The sequence below is a fragment of the Calypte anna genome, chromosome 5 (genome assembly GCF_003957555.1).
Source record: "Calypte anna isolate BGI_N300 chromosome 5, bCalAnn1_v1.p, whole genome shotgun sequence".
Classification (NCBI taxonomy): domain Eukaryota; kingdom Metazoa; phylum Chordata; class Aves; order Apodiformes; family Trochilidae; genus Calypte; species Calypte anna.
In genome coordinates, this window is record NC_044250.1 from 9356814 (window position 1) to 9373042 (window position 16229).

At 42.1% G+C, this 16229-nt stretch overlaps 1 protein-coding gene across 1 annotated transcript in view; it reads left to right on the forward strand.

The window, feature by feature from the left end:
* Positions 1 to 1206: 1206 nt before the first annotated feature.
* SCUBE2 (signal peptide, CUB domain and EGF like domain containing 2) overlaps positions 1207 to 16229 on the forward strand; it is a 34858-nt gene continuing 19835 nt past the window's right edge. Inside the window, 13 exon segments of the mRNA XM_030451226.1 lie at positions 1207 to 1327; positions 3075 to 3197; positions 3650 to 3775; positions 6246 to 6380; positions 11351 to 11400; positions 11402 to 11459; positions 11462 to 11476; positions 11837 to 11904; positions 11907 to 11955; positions 12820 to 12909; positions 13769 to 13885; positions 14885 to 14952; positions 14955 to 15009. Of these exon segments, the coding sequence (XP_030307086.1) occupies positions 1222 to 1327; positions 3075 to 3197; positions 3650 to 3775; positions 6246 to 6380; positions 11351 to 11400; positions 11402 to 11459; positions 11462 to 11476; positions 11837 to 11904; positions 11907 to 11955; positions 12820 to 12909; positions 13769 to 13885; positions 14885 to 14952; positions 14955 to 15009 (1060 nt within the window). The 5' untranslated portion in view covers positions 1207 to 1221.

The following is a 16229-nucleotide window of genomic DNA, read 5'->3' on the forward strand; positions in this document are numbered from 1 at the left end:
CGTGGCAACTGTTTAGAAAGTCTTCGTTCATTTATTACTTTCTGTTGGTAGGAGAGGCTTGGAGCATAGTTTGGGGCTGGAGAATCTTTGGTGTGACTTTAGTGAGCAGCTCTACACATTTATAGATAAGTTTGACTAAGATGAAAACCATCCAGGAGATACAATAGATTGTTTCTCACTGGATTCTAGAAGAGAATAACTTTGATCATTTCAAAAGCAATGAAGCCTGCTCCAATGAGAAAGGAAAGTGGTAATTTATAGCTACCATTAAGGAAACAAAGACAAAGACTGAGAGAGGCAAAGTTTCACTCTGAAGATTTACTAATGTGTATAAACCACCCTTACAACCAGAAATGGCTCGGTATTTCTCACAGAACAGAACAAAAGAGAAAAGGCAGCAAAATGAGGATGGGAGGGTGGGGTGGAAAAGAGTACTGCCTGCTTTTCCTTACACTGTGAAAGGTCAAACAACATTTCAGAAATTATAAATTCAGTGAATATTGGACTTTTACCTGCCAAATGCTGTGAGAAATCCCTGTGTGGGAAAGGAGGTAGGATGGGTCCTAGGCTGGTGGTGTGATGTTGTGGGGTCTGGTACACCCCACTACAGTGGGATGTAATTACTCGGTAAAAATTGTAATATTGTATTTTTTGAGAAATGCAAGGGAGACTCCAGTGAGTTGTGTGTATATAGGTTGTTGCAGGATACAGGCATACAGATCCTTGCACGGGCTTGTCTCTGCTAGAAAGAGACTGGTTTGTGGGCTGCTCCAGAAAGGGGAGCACCGGTCCCAATGCACTTGCCGCTGGCACCCACTGTCTGCGTGTGAGGTACTGTATGTACCTGCAGGAAGCATCGGCTCTCCCGGACACCTGTGTTTAGGGTGTTGCGCAGGTGTTTGAACGCGGTGCCGCTGGTGGGTGCGCCGGTGCGGTGTGTGGAGGGTTTTCATGTGGGATGGGGCGGTTCGCGGGCCAGGGGTGCGCTCGCCGCCCCTGGGTGCCTCTGGGGGGGGCAACGGGCAGGGCAGGGGGGCCCGGGTAGAGGAGGCCCGCCCAGCCCAGCCCTCACCGCCGCGCCCCGCCGCCCCGCGCCCGCTGTCAGTGCGAGGCGGGCCGCCCGCCCGCAGACACCTCCCTCCCTCCCTTTCCCTCCGCCGCCTCCTCCGGCCCCGCGGCGGCAGCACCAGCGCAGCCACCGCCGCCGCCGCAGCGCCATCGATGGGGTCCGGCGGCAGCCGCCGCGCGCCGGGGGTGCGGACGCTGCTGCTGCTGCTGCTGCTGCTGCTGCTGCTGCCCGCCCCGGCCGCTGCCCTGCCCCTGCCCGGTGAGTGCCGTGCTCGCCCGCTCTCCTTCAGCCCCGGACAGCGGCTGCCCCCGAGGGGCACCTGGCGGTCCCGGCGGGCTCCTTCGCTCTCGGAGAGCCGGGCAGTCGCTGCCGGGAGCCGGCGAGCGGGGGAGGCCGGTGGCGGGGGGGAGGGAGGCAGTGCTGAGGTGAGGTGAGGGGCGGGGGGGCCGCTCCTGACGGGGCGCGGCGGGTGCCGACCGTGGCTTCCAAATGCCGGGTTGAGCATGGTCAGGGAGCAGGGCCGGTCCCCAGCGGTACCGCAGCCGGCTGTCGTCTCACCTTTGCCGAAAGAGCGGGGAAGTAAACCCCGCATCTGTCACGGCTTAATCTGCCTTTGGTCGCCGAGACATAAACCCCCTAATTCTTCCTGCAGCCTCCTCCCAGTCCGCCTTGCTGCCAAGTTTAAGGCTGTGTGATGTTTGCTCACAGTCTCCCTCCTCCAGGGTCTCTCTGCAGCTCAGGCTACTGTCACTGCATGAGGAAATACCGCTCCCTGTGCATAGGGTTTGGGTTTTTTCGAGCCTTCTTTTCCATGCCTGGGTATGCTGCTGTAGCACTGGCTCTTTACCTTGTTTCCTACTGCCAAACACCATGAGGAGTTAAGGTTACATGAGTACTTTCTGAAGCTGGCAGCTGCTGCAGGACCTACAGGCATAGTTTCTGATTGGGGGAAAAAAAAAGAAGAGATGAATGCTATAATTGTAAATGGGTGAGGTGCTGGCTGAAATTCCCCGTTAAAAAGTGATCCCCACTATAAAATGTGGCTAACTAAGCAGTCACCTTCTGCTGAAACTCCTGCAATCAATCCTGTAATTTTAGTAGCTTTTTGTACCCATGTGGGGTGCTACTTCTGCAAATCTTCCTGTTAGCCATTTGCCAGAAATCTTCCTGTTTCTGTCTTTAAATTCTCTTCTGCTGTATTGAAAACTTCTGCTGATGTCTTCTGCTGCCCATAACTTTTCTTCCTCTCCTTCTGTCTACACTTCTTTGTCTCCAGGACTTTCTCCTGTTGGTGTTTCCTTTTCTTCTCATTCCCTCTGAAGTTTCCATCTGGATATTTTGCTGCAGTATGCTGTACTTTGTGATGTCTGGCCAGGTGATGTGGCAATGCTGCTCACCTGATACTATTTTTATATTTTAAAAGTTGTCATTATTTATAAATTATACATCCATTTAATGGTAAGTCAGTCTTCTAATGTCTTGGTGGCTACTTTGAAAGTACATTTCTGTAAACTCCCCTTGTCAGTCTAAAAATCATTTAGCTTCCTGAGGGTGATGTCACAGATGTGACCAAGAACTCCTTCAGAAGCTGTTTTTTATTCACCAGAAGAATGACAGTCTCTAATATATCTCTGTAAAACTGTCAGCTTAAGCCCATGGAGTGTCTAGTCCATAATAGATTATTTTGGGTGCATTTATAAATGGCTACAAAAGCTTAATACAGACTTAATCTAAATTACGTGCAAATACACCTATATGCATGTCATTATAAAGCTTTATAATTAAAATGATAAAAATTCATAAGTAAATTAAAAAAAAACATAAAAATTTTAGTTCTCCATAAAAAATAAAGTTCAGATACAGTCTGTGGATGTTTCTGTCCTGACTCAGGAATACATAAAATGTGTACACAGACTGCAGACGGATGATCAGCCTTAGGTGATGCCTACACGTGTGTCCTGTTTTCCACCTTCTGATGTCCCTTCTGAATCTTATCTTTTCACAGACGTGGATGAATGTGCCCTGGGGTTTGATGACTGCCACCCAGATGCTATTTGTCAAAACACCCCGAAACTGTACAAGTGCATGTGCAAAGTGGGTTACACAGGTGAAGGAAAGAAATGTGAAGGTAAAGTGATGGGAGCACTATGCCTTGCCAGTGTCAGTATGAGGTATTTCTAAGAGGACAGATCCATTAGAAATAATGCCTTAGAGTATGCAGGATGATTTTAAATCAAATTATTCATTATTTATTCACCTGATTTGCTTCCTATTTGCAAAATCAAAGACAAACAGATTGCATGGCTTGATTTCATTGATTGACTTGATCTAATAACTAGGCTGCTGTTTAACCAATAGCCTTAAAAACTATAAAGTTACATGGGAAACTCATAGCATTTTATCAGTCTTTATGAACATTCAGCAAGTGCTGGATATGTGGGTATAAAGTATAGTCCATTTACAAGACGATGGTAATTTTTTTGGACAGCAGTTGTTGCTCACGTGTACACAGTTGCATTTCTAACTGTCTGTAACACTCAAGGAAGCATCCATCATATTGACTTTTGCTTAATTCCTTAGACATTGATGAATGTGATAATGACTTCAATGGAGGCTGTGTCCACGAGTGTTTCAACATTCCAGGAAACTACCGCTGCACTTGCTACGATGGATTTATGTTGGCTCATGATGGCCACAACTGCCTGGGTAAGAAGTGTGTTCATGAGCATTGGGAGCTGTAATGCTAACATAGCCCTTTAACTGCATCCATGGGAAATGCCTGGTGATCTGCTGGGCTGAATCTGCTCAGCTAGAGAGGAATGTTATGTTTGGGATTGTGGATGGGTACTGATGTCCCATCCCAATGTGACTCTCTCCCTGTCTGTAAAAGAGGAGGAAAACTGTGCCAAATTTTGGTTAAGTGCTTTGGGTTAAAATGTGTGAAGTGCTCACACTAAATGTTACACTAAATGAGTTTATGTAAATTAACGTGCTGCAATCATCTTTTCTCTTCCAAAGTTAGTTTAGAATCATTTCTCAGGTATGTTTCCAGGCTTAGAAATCTCCTCCCTTTTACATCTGTAATTCTGAGCTTATCACTTTTTGTCTGACTTCTTCCTGACTTGCAAGCTGTAAGGAGAGGACAATTAGGAATGTGCAGTAGCTGTATGTGATTGAGGCCACTGAAGTACAGAGGAACTAAGCTTGGAGTTTCCTTGGTTGGTTAGTACGAAGAAAAACCTTGACAGGATGTTTGTTCATGTTCAGCCCTTCATGGTAAGCTCAGCTCAGCTCCACTGTGCATTTACACGAATGCACTAGAGAGAAATAGGATGGCCTTCCTATTATTTTAAAATAATATCAGCAGATATTTTTCTTCCTTCTCTACTGATGTATTCTCTTATCCAGTAGCCCCTCTAGATCATACTTCAGCTGACTTGTTGGTGATCATTAAGACTTAGACCTACCTTAGACCAAAATCTACTGCCTGCTATGTTACTGAGAAGCTGCTCAGTATTGCATGTCAGACTTTTAAAAACAAAATGTAGTTGTACAGTAAAATTTTTACCACTGAGCTGACAATTTGGAGATGTGCCGTAAATGTTAAATAAATATTTTGGCATGCAGCAAATTGGATTGCATCTTCTCTTAATCTGTTTATTTACTTCGTTCACGCCAGGGTTGCCCTCCTCTCACCCTTATTTTTTAAGATCTCGGCTGTGTGTCTGGGTCTAAGCCAAACAGACAATTACTTGTTGGAAAGAGATGATTTTTTTGAAAGCTTTCCAAGGTCTGTAAGACCGAAACATCTGCTGGAGTTCAAATCTGTAGTGCTAAAGACTCATGGTGGCTGTTTATTCCTGATTGTTTGCACATTCACATCACTGTGGAACTCTACCCAGCTTCTCTGTGATGGAGATGTGTCACCCGCTCCTTTTCCTACAGCGAGCCACATTCTTCTGCATCCAATTGGCTTACACATTGCCTTCAGTAGAAATTAAATCTGTTGCAATGCTATGTTATGCTTCTTACCAAAAGCCTTTCTCTTTCTTTTCTTTCTTTTTTTTTTTTTTTGATAGCTGTTTTATGCCAGAAATGCTAAAATGTTAAATTAAAAACATTGTAATGTCAGCACAGGCACAATGAACAGAATGGGGAGTGATCATGATGTTCCATCTGAATTTGTAAATGAGACCAGTGCTTTGTCTCAGCAGAGTTTTGTCCTGTTTTTAAGGGACTGAGTTTCTTTTAAAATTGTAATTTCTGAAAATGAGGGTAGGAGAATTCTTTGCCGATAGTGGTTACAAAACCTTGTACTTATTAAGGGGTAAAATTCCAAAGCATTGGAGGTTGGGGTGAACACTGCGTTGTTCAGAGGCTTAGCTGAAGTTTTTTGACTCTTTGTTTCTCTTGACTATCTTGCAAGCAGAGCCTTTCTATATGCTCTGGTATTGTTGAAGATCTGAATATTGCAAAATCAACATTAAAACCATTTCTAGAGCCTCTTCTTTAGTCCTTGAGTGCAGTCAGGCAACACAGCAGCAGCCTTGCTGGTAAGTGATGGTGACCTAAAGTTGAGGGAAGATGACAATAAATCAAACTGATGTTATGTGCAAGTTCTAGCCTGTGTGGAAGTAAGGAGCAGAGCGATAGGTTTTAAGCTAAATTTGTTTTCAGGTTTATGTTTTACTTGTTCCACCTTTGCTGGGGCAGAACTTTTGGGGAAAAACCCCATCTTTTATAGCTTGGATGGGTTTGGAGCCAAAGCTGCATCCCACTGAGCAAGACAGAACTGTGTATGAATGTTGAGCCTAGATGTAAGTGTGCTGGGCTGCTGTGTGGTGCTACTGTCCAGCTGGAGTGAGCACCTTAGATGGATTGTTGAGCTCTGCTTCTGGCTTCACTAAGCCTACTCTGCCTTAGTTGTAATGGGTGACTTCAGTTACTTGGCCAGCATTTATTTGGAAGCCTGTGACTGATGAGGCAAAATGCAAAAATATGCTTTCCCAAGGGTGAAAACACAACAGCAACAACAACAGGTTAGCCTGGGGTGTCTAAGGTGCTGGGTGATGATGTGCTGAGCAGGAGCCGGTCCGTACTACACACTGAGTGGCTTCTTCCTGTATGAGTGTATTGGTGTTAGAACAAAGCTGATATCTCTCTGTGTCTCTTTCAGATACAGATGAATGCATGTTCAACAACGGAGGTTGCCAGCACGTTTGTGTCAACACCGTGGGGAGCTATGAGTGCCGCTGTAAGGAGGGGTTCTTTCTGAGTGACAACCAACACACATGCATCCACCGCTCAGAAGGTACTGGCTGCTTCCGTCGAGGCACAGAGCAGGGGTTTTTGACAGAAGCTGACTGCAAAATCTCTAAACCAGCTTCAAAAGTAATTTTTGGATGAGTTTTTCAAAGCTGCAAAGTGTCTTGAAGTTCTCAGTCCTTTCAAAAAGAACGGTGTATCAGAATCTTCTAAGTGACTTTGAAGATTCTTTACATCCCTTCTGCCCCTTTGATCCCTCTTGTATGTCTGCAGTGTTGTGCTTGTTAAAGGCTGTACTGCTGTACTCATGATGTACTTCATACTCTGTCCTGATCCAGGGAACTGCAGCAAATTGAAGGACAGTGAGTTCTGACTGTTTCCACTGACTTGAGTTACAGGGCAATACCTGCATTACTTTCAGACACCTTTTAGATTCCCTCTGCAGTGTTTAGGTTTCAGCTAAGAGATTTATTGTTTGTCAGCCCCTCAGGTATTCAAATTACATTCTTTGTTTTGAGTGAAACCTTTATGAAGCGACCTTTGAGAGATCAGAGAGCCTTGGATATCTAATTAGGGATCGAATTGAACAAAATTATTGTGGATGCCCTTAAGGAACACTTTAAAGTGGTTGTTCAGATCAGGGAGTTGTCCATTGAACTGTACAGTGAATATCTTACTAAGAAGTATTTAAAGCTGCAAAGCTTTCTTTAATCTATGGCTTATTGTTGGCATAACTATAAGAGGAATCTGAGCATGAATAAACAAATCTCACTTAAAAAATCCCCATGGTGAAGATATGAACATTTATAGACATATATAGCCATCCACAGATGAGTGTGCTGAGGTGGCTGTCATCTGATGTAGCTAAATTGATCTTCTGTTTGAATTAAGAATTTGTGTTCTCAGCTTCCCTGGTACAAGGCTTGGTCTCAGGGGGTCTGCTGGTGGATGCTGATTTCTCAGGCCACTGCAGGAGCTGTGCCAGGAGTGGGAACAAGCAGGAAGGGTGCTGTGGCCAGGCAAAGCATTTCCCTTCATGTGGCCTTGCCAGCAGTGATGTGTGTTTGTGTGTGTGTACATGGATGAAAATCAGTTACGTGAATTCCTTTTCTTGTCCGATGTCAAGGGAAGAAAACCTTCCAGCTCTTTGAGAACCTTCTAATTCTCCTGATTCGACAGTAGCAGCATTTCCTGTCATTAATATTTGTCCCTAAATTGTAACTTCAGAATTCTGTCTCTGTTATCTTATTCTAAAAAATGCAGCTAATTTCTTTTAGTTTTTTGGTTAAAAAAAGCCGTTCTTCCCAAATTTACACCTAATTTAGTTTTGTTTTTGGTTTCTTTCTTATATTAAAGCAAGAGTAAAAACTATGACACATTTCCTAAAAACTACTAAACAAAATATGTTTTTATGAAAACCAATCTTCAGCAAAATTGCATACTCTTTTTGCCTGAAATGGGCTTTTTTCCAACTGAAATACAGAAATGTTTGTTTTCCTCAAAGCCATTTTTTCATGTCATTGTGCATTGTGCTGTGACTGTTTTCCTTGTGCATCCCCCCCCTCTTTACTGTGAAGAAGTGCTCCTGCGGTATCCGCCACTTTCTTTTTCTTGAGTGGGAAGGTCTGTTGTAAGCCAAATCTCATTGCTTTATCTTTTCCTTCACTTTGTTCTCTGCTTTACTGCTCATGATGATTTTTTTTAATTCTCTGCCTTGTACGTGCATCTCTCAGTGTATATAATTTATTAGTTCTCTTTGAGACCTCGCAGCATTGATGGAAACAGCATTTGGCACCTATCCAGTTTTGCTTCTTATCTATGATGTAAGGGAGTATTTCCTTCCCTGTGTCACAGCTCAGCTAAAAGAATGCTTGAGAGACCACCTTAGTGGTCTGCAATACTGGCCTCTACATGCACAGGAAAAGAGTGAACAGGAGTTGAGATAGACAAGAAGAGAGGCTTGGGGCTGTTTGTATTCCTCCTGATGAACAGTTAACAGGAGAGCCTGAGAGTCACCTGCCCTTCCAAGTGTCTCTGCAATTATCCTCTGGTTTCCTTGTCACCTACTGTCACTCAGTAGGGGACTCAAGGTTAGGTAGCTATTAGAGGAGAGTTTGATAATGACAGTGGATATTTCACCTGATATGAATTGTTGTTCTGAAGCACAAGGATTCTCTGAGGTCCTGCTTAAACCGTGGGAACTCAGAGTGTCTTGGGAAGTTGTGCACGATCCTCTTTTTTTCCTTGACTGTCTGCTCTGAATGAGCTCTTCTTCATCTACAGGTGGAAAAATTGATTTATTTTGAGATGCTGTTACAGCAGCTGGCAGGGCAGCCGTGCACACATAGCTTGTTTCTGTGCTTAATTTTTTCCATATTAGACAATATAAAAATTCGAAGGAAAACAGGAGTTTCTCACAAGCAGCTATTGAGTACATCATGCGATTGCTACTGCCATGGATGGGAAATCTTGCTACTCTCCCTTGTGGTGTTTCCCAGTTACAGCTATCTACATGTTAGTCTGAATCAATGGGAGTGAATTAGACCTGCAAGATGAAAGCCATATGTGGTGGAATTTGACAAAAATTTGTTTGGGGTTTGGTTCTGTACCACCATCTGCCATTGCAGCAGCTCTGGATCAATGTCACCAGGGAGACTTTGTCCATGAAGGAGCTTGCGGTCACACAGTTTTTATGGTTTTACAGGCATTTTTAAAATAAGAGGTTTATTAGACATCTTCTACCACCTTTGGAAGAGAGCAGCAGCTTTGTAGTAAATCCTAGAATGTGTGGATATATATATCTCCTATGAAAGGTTGTCTTTTTGGGTCAGCTATATTTTGGTGGGTTTGGTCCTGTAACTTGTTACACAATGAGTACCTGGTTATTAAAATGTACCCTGCTTTGGGGAAGTGCAGTTGTAGCTTTCTGTGGAGGCCTGATTGAATTCTGCTCAATCCCAAACTGAGAATTTAAATCATTTGTCTGATGTCAGGGAACTCTACCAAAGTACCTGCTTGAACAGTTTCCCCTTCATAGCTAAATAGAGACAAAGGAATAACTTTGCTAACAGAAACTAAGTTGCTAATTCTCTTAGTACCTTCTAACACCTCTGAGCTTACAGACCAAATCATACTGCATGCTTAAGAACAGAAATGTCACAAAAACACAGGAGTTAATGAGGCTAATTTGTGGCCTCATGGGTTGTCTCATTCCTTGACTGACAGCACAATAATGGATGACAGCTTTCATGTGGGCTCCTTGTCTGTGTGCTGCAGGATTTGAAGTGTCATTGTCTTGCTAGAAGTCTACAGAGTCCTCACTGTGGGAAAGGAATCAAGAAGCCACTAGAGCAGAATAATCTCGGCTCTGCGATATCCATTCCTTTGTTGCTTGAAGCTGTCTTAATAGAGAGCTGTAGCTGGTGCTTCAGATGGTGAGAAGAGTCATTTGCAGAGCGAGGACCTAACTGCAGTTTAGTGGAATAATGGTGACAAGCTGACCTTACCAAAAGACAGTGGTTTGGTTTCATTTAGTAGTAATGCTGTGAAAAGGGCTGTGTAAGGGTATCACAGAACGTGTAAAAATTATATAGGGTGTGGAATTGTTCCTACAATCCCTTCTTAGCAGCATGGTCACCCTTTTCATTCTCTCTCTGATTATGCGTCTGCTCATCTCAGTAGAAATTCACTGGGGTAATGTGGGATAAGCCCTTAGAACCAAAGTATGCTTCATTTAGTCTTCTCAAATGAAGTGTTCTCAGCAAGAAGAATGAACATTTTGATATATCTTATAAAAGCCAAATGCATTAAGGCAGATAAATTGATAGCAAAGATGTGTTCTCCATGAATACATGAGGGGAGAGAATTCAGAATTCAGTTTTCTTCTCTCCCAGTTTTGTTTCACTATGGAATACTTCAAAAATCTGTGGTGTACTCTTAGAAGTCATTGGTCTGATGATCCCGTTTGCTAACTCATCCAGCTGCTTTGTAGTTGTGTGTGTGCTATTGTTGTGTGTGTACAACTGTGTGTACTACACAATTGCGTTGCCCTCTTGCCAACAGCAAAGGCATTGATTTAGCTTAAAGGTTGGGCAAGGTGAAAGAAGTCTTTGCAATAATTCTAGGAGTGATTTCCCCCTATTTAATTGACTTTAACTTTTGCAAAGACCAGGCAAGACACTGATAATCACTGAGTGCTGGTTCATGAACAGCTGGTAACTGTCAGAGACAAAAATGACAGAATGTTTTTAGGAGGTGCATCAAAAGGAAGAAAGTCACATTGCTTTTTCATTTGGTTAAAACAGCCACTGGCACTAAATTCTGTCCAGCTGGGAAGATGTCTAGAAATACACAACACTGATAATCCCCCATGGGGTTATTTAGGGAGGTATTTATTGAAATCAGAAACAAACAAGCAAGCAAAAAACTGTTAAAAACAAAGGAATTGACACACAGCACATGTCCAATCTGAATTTCTGCTCTGGTCACTAATTGGTCACTTGCTGAGATAGGCTATGACTTTGGGAATCTGCTTTGTAGGCAGTAATTGAAAATAGGGATGACTTTTGGGACTTGCTGGCCTGGGCATTCCTGTGTCTGGTGGGTGCTCTTTTAAGCAGAGAAGCAAGAACTTTACTTAAACTTTGTTCTTGCCAGGTTCAGCCACTTTGCAGTTTTTATAAATGAGATGAGGAGGTTTTTTGACACGGGTATAAAATGGGAGCATCGGAATCAGAGTGCAGATGCTGTACAAATCAAGGGGTGTTGGTTTTTGACCTTGCAGTCAAAGACATGGGCATAAAAATTATTACAGATCAAGAAACTTGGAGCCATTGACTTTGCAGGATTGAACTTATGCCTTTCCTGTCTGTAAGCTTATATTTCTTGTCCTAAACACTTTAGAGTCTTCCCCAGAAGTAGCAGGCTCTTGTCTGTGTGTGTACTGAACTGACTTTATTTGACTGTTGTGGGCACACAGAGAATGCTGATGCTCTTTCACTTGTCCTGTTTTTGCAGAAGGATGAGCTGCATTGAATAAAGATCATGGCTGTGCCACAATCTGCAGAAGAAACACCCAAAGGAGGAGTTGCCTGTGAATGTCGACCAGGATTTGAACTGTCCAAGAACAGAGGAGCTGCATTTGTATGCAACATTCTGCATATGCTTATGGTTTCCTAAAGTGAAAAAATAGTGTTCTGTTTGCAGTGATATGGGATTTGGTATGTTACAGCTAAACTGGGATGTCATGCCTAAATTGTGTGCATTTGAATTAAACTAGAATCAGTGGCTTTGCTGCGCACCTCTTGCATGAATCTATTTTTTTGCTACAGTGTCTGTAGTTTGGGAGCTGTGCCATCTTTCATAATGGTGGGAAGTTTGGCTGCAGTGTTACGGTCTCAGGGGGCTTCTTCAGAGAAAGGGATGTGTTAGGAATTTGTATTGGATGGGCACATGGAGACACAGTCTTTCAAAGGTGCTGGAAGTAACATGTTTTCTTCCTAGTAACATGTAATCATGGAAATGGTGGCTGTCAACATACATGTGATGATGCTGATAATGGGCCCTATTTGGTGGATGATCACCCAAGTACATCATGCATGTGGATGGGAAAACCTGCCTGGGTCAGTATAACAGTGGAGGGAAGTATTTTTCTGTGATGACTGATGCTAGAGTGTTGTGATGTTGCTGTGTGTGCATGGTAAATGCTCCACATAATAGCATGGCTGGAAAATGAGAAGGAAATCCAAACCTAAGAAACCACTGGTGCATAGAGTAAATTGGTTGGGTCAAGGCAACCTATGCTTCCTGTGAAGTAAGTAGCTACCTAATACTTGGCACTAGTACAGTCTGTAATCACCTGAAGGACAAGGCCTGTCACTAACCAGAGAAGATTCCCTTCCCTCAGGGATATTTTAGGTTCTATTTCTTATGTGCATGAGTCAAGAGTCTAACCAAACAGTACACTTGTTAAAACAGAAGTCTGAATTCAATTAAAGTACAATTTTTGGAAAGGCATTTATCCAGTAAATAGGGCACTTAAGGATTATAAACTTGTCCAGTCTCTGGATGAGTTTGTTGTCTGTTGACTGAAACAAATGCTTAGGATAACTGCCTGGTCCTTGTATTAGTCCATGACAGATGATGACAGTGTGCTCTCTTCACAGCAGAGTCATGAGAGTTCGTTCTGTTCTTTCATCTTGTTTGGTTTTCACTGCATATCTCATATCTTATGTAAAGAATACTGAAGAAACATGAGTTGTGAAGAAGCAATAAAACCAAATATTCTCATGATTTTGATTGTTAATGATGTTCGTTACTTGATTTAAAAAAAAAGGATATTTCTGCCTAGTCAATTCTGACTGTCTGTAATACAGTGTCCTGGTGCAGCTCTTTTGCCTGTGTGTATGTACTGAATATCAGATGAGGCTTCTGATCAGGGCACCAGACCTGAGCACTCATTTTCTTTTTTGGCATGTTCCTTACAGAGAGGGAAGATGCTGTTGTTGAAATTTCAGAGGGAAACACTACAGCAGGAGCTGATGTGGACAAGAGGGTGAAGCGACGGTTGCTTATGGGTAAAAGTGCTTATCCAAAATAATTTTGCTATTTGCTGAAACTTTTTACATTTAAGAATTAAGTTTTTTTATTGTAACCTTTCTTACATTCAGCTCTGGGCTGAATTCTTCTTGAGAAGCTCCAGTCCCTTTTAAGGAAATAATAATATTCCATAGTGCATAAGAAACTATGTACATTGTTTGTGATGGTCAGTAGCAGATGTCAGAAACTTGCCCTTGAAGTAGTGTGTGTTTCCATGGTACAGTAGAATCCCTTCTGTGCTATGGTTTTAGCCAAGTGATTGTGGAAGAAGCAGTGATTTACCTGCTTCTTTTCAACTGAAAGTACAATTCTGTATGTAAGAGAATTGGGCCCAGTGGTGGATTGCACCTAGAATGACATGTTAGGATATAAGGCCATCTTGTTCTTCCCAGAGGTGTTCACATCTGGCCCAGAATGCCAGCCCCTGAGGGTCTGTCACCACTGGGAAGGCACTGATGGGAGACAAAATCCACGGGTTTAGTAGTGCTGAGTCTAACCAGGTGTCTGAGTGCTGATGGGAAATGTCAGAGGATCAGCCAGGATTGAATGTGGGCATAAGGAGACTGACTGACAGGAACAGAATCATCATCAAGGAGCAGGGATTTGTTTTTAAGGACAAGAATTTAGTTTGTAGTCTCCAAAAAAAAAAAAAAAAAAAAAAATGGCCATAGCTGAGGCAGGGACTTTGCCAGAATGTGTATTTGGTAGTTGCTCATGTATACAAGACTAAAGGGGGTTGAGTATCAGTGTGCTTGCAACTGTGCCTTATATCACATGATATTTCTTGTTACTGTTATAATATCTCTGAGCAAACTTCAGCTTTGTCTTGTTGACCAGAAACATGTGCAGTGAATAATGGTGGCTGTGATCGTACCTGTAAAGATACATCCACTGGAGTTCACTGCAGTTGTCCTGTTGGATTCACTCTCCAGTTTGATGGGAAGACGTGTAAAGGTGAGTGTTACACTTGTACATGTTATACACATGCACACCAACACCTGGCCATAAGGTATTCATCTCTAAATAAAGTTAATCCAACATCCAGAGCAAAGCCAGTATGTGTAATCTGACTTTAAGAAGGACTTCAGCCAGAGGCAGAGACACAGTTTCCATAGTATCAGGTGCATCATCTGCAGAGAACCTGCCCTCCCCCTCACCACTTTCACCCCTCCTGCCCAGATGGCCTCATTTTTCACAGCTGAAGTTTGGCAGGAGGTAATACAGGTCTGTGGTAGAGGTCAGTACTGGGAGAGGTAGGTGTGTAGGTTCTTACTGGCATACAGTCCAATAGTCTGCTATTTTCCCTGCTGTCAGCTGGGTATTAGAGCAGTTTGTAAGTAAATATCGGTGTGTAAATAGGGATGTGTGAGTAGAATTAATTATACTTGTCCAAGCAGCTCTAAGAAGAGTACTGTAAAGGAGCAAAGGGGCTTTTATGTAGTATATTAGAGTACATTTTCCAGTAATTAGATGTTAAGACTGTTCTGCTAAGCAAAAATGATGGAATATCCATGCTTGAGCCAATTAATATTAGATAAAGAACTTATTCTTACGTTGGCATGAAAAGGATGAGGTTGCTTAGGAAGTCTCTGTCTGAGATTTCTGCAGGGCTTAAGAAGAGGAAATGGAGAGAATTTTGAGAAAGCTTAGACCTGTTAGAGAGTATTTAAGCCAAAGTGTTCGCAGGCAGAATCTGGGGAAATGGTCTTTTGTGAACCTTACTGTAATATGTTGAATAAAAGTAAATAACACTGCCAGAGGGCTCAGTGGGCTAGATCGTTCATAAGAGCTGTATCTGACCTTCCTTAAAATCTGCAGTGGTCTTGTTAGATTTTGTTTCTGAGGCTTCTCTAACCAATTGGATGTGATCATTTTCTGGATATGGCACTGGAAATACGTTATACGTGCTGTGTTTATTTGCTGAAACACTTTTTTTTTTTTTTCTCATTACAGATATTGATGAATGCCAGTCCAATAATGGAGGCTGTGATCATTTCTGTAAAAACACTGTTGGCAGTTTTTGATTGCAGCTTGCAGAAAAGGATTTAAGTTATTAACAGATGAGAAGTCTTGTCAAGGTATGTGTACCAGAGAGGCAGTAGAACAAATCAGTGTGGATTGGACATCTACTACAATGATGAAGTGATAATGGGCTCCAGAATAATTTCCATGTTTATTTTTTTTTCCTTTCTGAAACAGCCATTGACTTAATACATTTAGCTTGATTGAGGGTGTATGTTTAACAGCATAGTGAAATGGAAGTGACAGAGATAACATCATATTAAAAAAGCTCTTTATGAGGATAATGCTTCCCTCTCCTCTTCTGTTAATAATCTTAAAATAATTTACAGGGAGAAATAAACTATATCTCTCTGCCCATCTTACTGACTGTGGCAGTGAAATGGTTTGGGTTTTTTTTTATGGGACATGTAGATGCCATGAGTTCATTATTTAAAAAAAAAAGATGTAATGTGATCTATGAAATTATAAATCTGTAGGCAGACTGAAATAACTATTCTCTAAAAAATCACAGAGCATTTGATTTTTAGCATGACATGGATTTCTCCTGTGTAACTTAAAAAGCATATTTGTTTTTCTCTAATAACGTTTTGTACATCTAGAGTTAGCAATCCTGTTTAGGCTGCTTAAATACATTAAAATGTAAAGATCAGATCGGTCTGTGGTTTTGTAAAAGCTGCAGTATGAAGCAGTATTAAAGCCAGTCGGCCAGCTGGACAGGTGAGGCCTTCCTAGACACCCAGCTGACATTAATGATAAATTTCAGAAAGAGGAACTGACCAACAGAAACCAATTTTCACCTGGGTTTTTGGTGCATTCTTAGCATTTTTAAATCACAGAAGGACAAATATTTTATATGGAACAAACTTACTATGAAAGATAAGGTTTTCAAGATAGCTTGTGGATTTTTTCAAATGAATCACTTTAAAAATGTATTGGATTTGCATCTCTCTGTTTCTTTCCCTATATTGTTGCAAAAGTGGTGTCTTGAAGCGTGCCAAAGTCTGAGAAAAAAGAATGTTATGTGCCAGTGATGCTGATGTGAACTTTTTTGTATCTTTCAAGACTCTTGCATGGCATGCATAATGTACTGGCACAGAAGTTTTAGGTGTTTTTGATGGCATAATAAGCATTCAGGGCCTCAGAAGATGATGGGAATTTTACCATTTCACCATTCAATTCTCTGAGATTATTAGAGATACTAACTATGCTTTACAAAGAAGATGTGTGCAAAGTGATTGTAATGCCAAGGAAAACTTCAATTGGAGAAAATAAGTAT